General features: G+C 45.8%; 1 protein-coding gene across 1 annotated transcript; it reads left to right on the plus strand.

Annotated features, from left to right (window-relative positions):
- Positions 1 to 276: 276 nt before the first annotated feature.
- Positions 277 to 1,470, plus strand: LOC149344301 (uncharacterized). The gene has a single exon (XM_089542591.1). It carries the CDS (start codon positions 277 to 279, stop codon positions 1,468 to 1,470), a length of 1,194 nt encoding a protein of 397 aa, XP_089398717.1.
- The last annotated feature ends 3,557 nt before the right edge of the window (positions 1,471 to 5,027 follow it).

The raw sequence follows: 5,027 nt of genomic DNA on the forward strand, positions 1-5,027 counted from the left end.
TTTGCACCGCTCATCACCCAGATGGTATTCCTGTCCCTGGTTCCCGCCCCTTCGCATGCCACCTGTACCATCGAATCCCTTCGCTTCGAATCTCCCGCCGGCCTGTCTGCACAGCAGCCTGCGGCTTCAACCTGTCCGGCAACACCACCGCTGCTATTCCTCGACCACCTCGACTCTCCCCGGACTCACCCAAGGTCATCGACAGCAGCAGCTACGGCGACTATAAAACCGCATCACCCGCGCTCGGCGCCCTGTGGGCTCGGTGGCTGTGCCACGATGCAGTCATCAAATCCGCTCGTTTTCGCCACGCAGGTTTTTGCACCGCTCATCACCCAGATGCTATTCCTGTCCCTGGTTCCCGCCCCTTCGCATGCCACCTGTACCATCGAATCCCTTCGCTTCGAATCTCCCGCCGGCCTGTCTGCACAGCAGCCTGCGGCTTCAACCTGTCCGGCAACGCCACCGCTGCTATTCCTCGACCACCTCGACTGTCCCCGGACTCACCCAAGGTCATCGACAGCAGCAGCTACGGCGACTATAAAACCGCATCACCCGCGCTCGGCGCCCTGTGGGCTCGGTGGCTGTGCCACGATGCAGTCATCAAATCCGCTCGTTTTCGCCACGCAGGTCAGTAAACAATACTCTCTTTTCACGAAAAAATCGAGCAATTACTGCCTCCTGCAGCTACCGAGCCCACAAAGCTGCCTTTCCATTGCTCTTGAATGTGCTGATGTCGTGCGTGCCCTGTTGCTCTTGGCTGGCGATGTTGAATCAAACCCAGGCCCCGAAAAGGTTCTAGAGGAACTGAAGAAACTGTCTGATGGTCAGTCACAATTAATAGTCGAGGTCCAAGGTCTTAGAAATCAACTTACAACTACGGTACAAGCTATTTCTGATCTTAGTAACAGGTTATCCGCCCTAGAAATTCATTATCAAGATGTTGTAACCCTACGCACCGACATGGATACGATCTGTGCTAACACTACCCAAACAGCCAAAGAAATCAGAGGTATAGAAGCCCGTTTGGATGACGCCGAAAATCGCTCGCGACGCAACAATTTTTTCTTTTACAACATTAAAGATGAGAATACATCTGAAACATACTCGGAATCTGAAGAAACAGTCCTCCGCCTCTGCCATGATCAGTTAGATCTATCCATTGACCCTAAAGAAATTGAAAGGGCTCATCGTCTCGGGCGTCATTCTCCTGAGCGCATTCGACCCATAATAGTGAAATTTACATTTTTTAAAACCAAGGAGATGATTCTTTCAAATGGCCATAAGTTAAAAGGCACCGATTACAGCATAGGGGAGGACTTTTCACGCCCTGTCCGAGAAGCTCGAAGGCACCTCGTAAAGTTTGCCAAAGCTACTACCAGTAAATTTTCCTTGCGCTACAAAACTTTGTGCATCGGTTCTAAACGCTATGCATTCGACGAGTCATCACAGTCTGTACACGAAATCTCATAGCATAAGTCTTATCGTCGCGCCACTACTAATCTTCCTTGTAACAGCCCTCGCGGTAAACGTCCAAATCTTCCTTTTTCTGTTATCTTTACCAACATACGTAGTTTCCTTCCCAAGCGTGAACACATTTGTAATCTTGTTTCATCATCTTCCAGCAATATACTTGTACTAACAGAAACGTGGCTAACAGACGACGTCACCGATCCGGAAGTTTTAGCTGATTTACCAAATTTTAACGTTTTCCGAAAGGACCGCAAAGGTTCACGAGGAGGAGGTGTTCTTATTGCCACTAACCAGCTGTTGCCTTGTTCTGTCATTAACATCCAATCAGAGCTTGAAATACTTTGGATAATCTGCCGTTCCGTACCACAAATCGTCATACTAGGCGTCTGTTACCGGCCCCCCTCCAGTAGTCCAATCTTTTCCTCAAAGTTAAGCGATAGTCTAAATCAAATAACTAGCAAATATCCCAACGCGCGCATTCTTCTTTTCGGTGATTTTAATTACCCATCCATTGACTGGCTGAACCCAACACCAACAGGCAATACTGAAATGACGAACTTTGTCGACGTTTGTTTGAATTTCAATCTTACCCAGTTAGTAACTGAACCCACACGCGTAACACATGAATCTTCCAATATCCTGGGCCTCATTCTAACTAACCACCCGGAAGGTTTATCATCACTTACTTCTCTCCGCGGAATTAGTGACCACAAAGTTTTACACGCTACTTTCACCTTCATCCCCCAATCGCGCTTAACATTCCCTAAAACGATTCGCCTTTATGACAGAGCGAATTACGAAGAAATCAATAATCATTTAATAGCGTTCTTTCCAAACTTTGATACAAGTTTCGATGATCGATCAATTGAGGAAAACTGGCTTATCTTTAAAACTAAAATTATAGAACTTACAGCGAAGTTTATTCCCACCATCACATTTCGTGCCAATCCCAACAAACCATGGTTCACAAAGCATTTGAAAACACTTGAAAACAAAAAGAAGAGATTTTTCCGTGCAGCTAAACGTAACCCGAGTGCATGCGCATGGAAGAAATATTACGAAGCCGAGTCAACATACCTGCAGTCTATCCATGATGCCAAACGAACATTTTTCCAAACTGACCTCCCCAAGATTCTAACAAATAACCCAAGGAAATTCTGGAAAGTATTAAACCCCGAACAGGCGCCGGTCATCACACTTGCTAACCCGCTTGGTGAGATGACCAGTGGCATTGAATGTGCTAATATTTTTAACGCCGCTTTTTCATCCGTTTTCACACACGAAACTGATATGCCACTTTGTACCGTAACTGACAACCTGAGTTCGCATATGCCTCCAATCATCTTTTCTGTGCACGGCATTATATCTATCATTGAAAATATCAAGATGTCATCTTCTGCAGGTGCTGATGATATCACCCCCAAGTTCCTAAAAAATACTTGCCATGCTTCCGCAGCGTATCTGTCAAAACTGTTTGCACAATCACTTTCCACAGGTAACATACCCAGTGATTGGAAGGTGGGGAAGGTTGTTCCGGTCTTCAAATCAGGTAACAAAGAATCACCCCTTAATTACCGTCCCATCTCTTTAACAAGTGTGCCATGCAAAATCATGGAACATGTCATTTATACTCATATAATGAACTTTCTTGACTCTATAAATTTTTTTCATCCTGCTCAACACGGTTTCCGTAAGAACCTATCGTGCGATACACAGTTGGCTATTTTCATCCATGACCTGCATGTGAACCTCGACTGTAACCTACAAACTGACGCAATATTCCTGGACTTCGCGAAAGCATTTGACAAAGTACCCCACAAACGCTTACTACTAAAACTGTCCTGGTTAAACCTTCATCCTAACATATTACAGTGGATAAGCGAATTCCTGGCTAACCGCACCCAGTTCGTTAACGTTAATAATCAAGCCTCTAGCTCTGTTCCGGTAACATCAGGTGTCCCGCAAGGATCAGTCCTTGGTCCGCTATTATTTTTAATATACATTAATGACCTTCCAACGCATGTCTCTTGTAACGTCCGTATTTTTGCCGATGACTGTGTCATCTATCGCACTATCAACAACGCCTCTGATCAGTTCGCCCTCCAGAATGACTTAATCAGCATACAGGACTGGTGTAACAACTGGCTCATGGAACTAAACCCCAATAAATGTAAAGTCGTGTCATTTCACCGAAAACGTAATCCTGTCCTCTTCTCCTATAAAATCTCGCATGTCACGGTAGAATTAGCTCAGACTTACAAATACCTCGGAGTAACATTGTCCAATGATCTAACCTGGAACGCGCATGTCGCTAAAATCATATCATCCGCTAACAGAAGCCTTGGATTCTTAAAACGACATCTACGTCATGCGCCACAAAACCTAAAATTGCTTGCCTACAAATCACTTGTCCGTTCTAAATTAGAATACGCCTCTGCTATTTGGAGCCCTAACCAAAATTATCTAATAAATTCCCTAGAATCAGTACAAAATCGAGCCACAAGATTCATACATTCGTGCTATTCATATAATGTCAGCATATCAGCACTAAAAGCAGAGGCAGGATTAACATCCTTGGCTTGTAGGCGTCGTATTACTAGTATGTGCTTGTTTCACAAATTTTATTTCAGCTCACTTCGTCGTCCTCCCTACATCAATCTGCCGGCACGCATTTCCCTCCGCATTGGTCATCCCCTTCAAGTAGCCCGGCCATGTACGCGTACAACTACATTTGCATCGTCATTCTTTCCACGCTCCGCCAAGGACTGGAACAGCCTTCCACACGACATCGCCGCAATCACGTGCCCATCAACATTTGCGAACTGTTTAACTGCTACCTTTAACAGCGAATAATATTTGTATCTTACGTTTTTTCTTTGTTTATTTAATCTGATTTTTCAATGTAACCCACCCCTTATGTAATACCCCCAATCCTGGGGGCCTTTAAGGTAATAAAGTGAAGTGAAGTGAAGTTGCCATGGTAACGGCTCATGAGCAGTACTGGCGTGTGCCACGCAACGCGTAATGGGCTTCTGCTAGCCTAGTGTAGCTTTCGCTACAAAAACGATCGAAGCGGTTTTTTTTTTCAATTGGGCGACATGAGGTCATGATTCAGAAGACTTCCAGAGGCTGTATCGTGAGTCCATCGTACCTGCCGAGGCAGTACGGATGTTTAGCGACCCGTCGGTAGTGTCGGCTTTCTCTGGCTCAACGTGTCGTGGCGGGAGTGGGGTTGGTGTGGCGGCTGTCTGTGCGCCCCCTTTCCGTTTTCCGCGTTCAGCCCCATCAACCTATTCGCAGTGCCTCAGGGTGTCCGTTAGTTTATCGCGCGTACAGCAGCCAAATACGCGTAAAACAAACTGTACAGAGCCTATTCGTCATCTCGCAGCAAAGCAATCGCAAAGCGATAACAGTGTTTCTCCTAGAGCTATAGGCGGCCTAAAAATTCCGCGCAGTGCAATCTCAGACGCTGAAGATTCTTAGATGCTGAAGACGACTCTTAGGCAGGGTGACTTGTACAACTCGAAGATGTAGTTCAATACAAGGAGGCTTGTAAA

Source organism: Amblyomma mixtum, chromosome 5, assembly GCF_055824585.1.
Source record: "Amblyomma mixtum isolate Tamu chromosome 5, ASM5582458v1, whole genome shotgun sequence".
In the NCBI taxonomy this organism is placed as follows: domain Eukaryota; kingdom Metazoa; phylum Arthropoda; class Arachnida; order Ixodida; family Ixodidae; genus Amblyomma; species Amblyomma mixtum.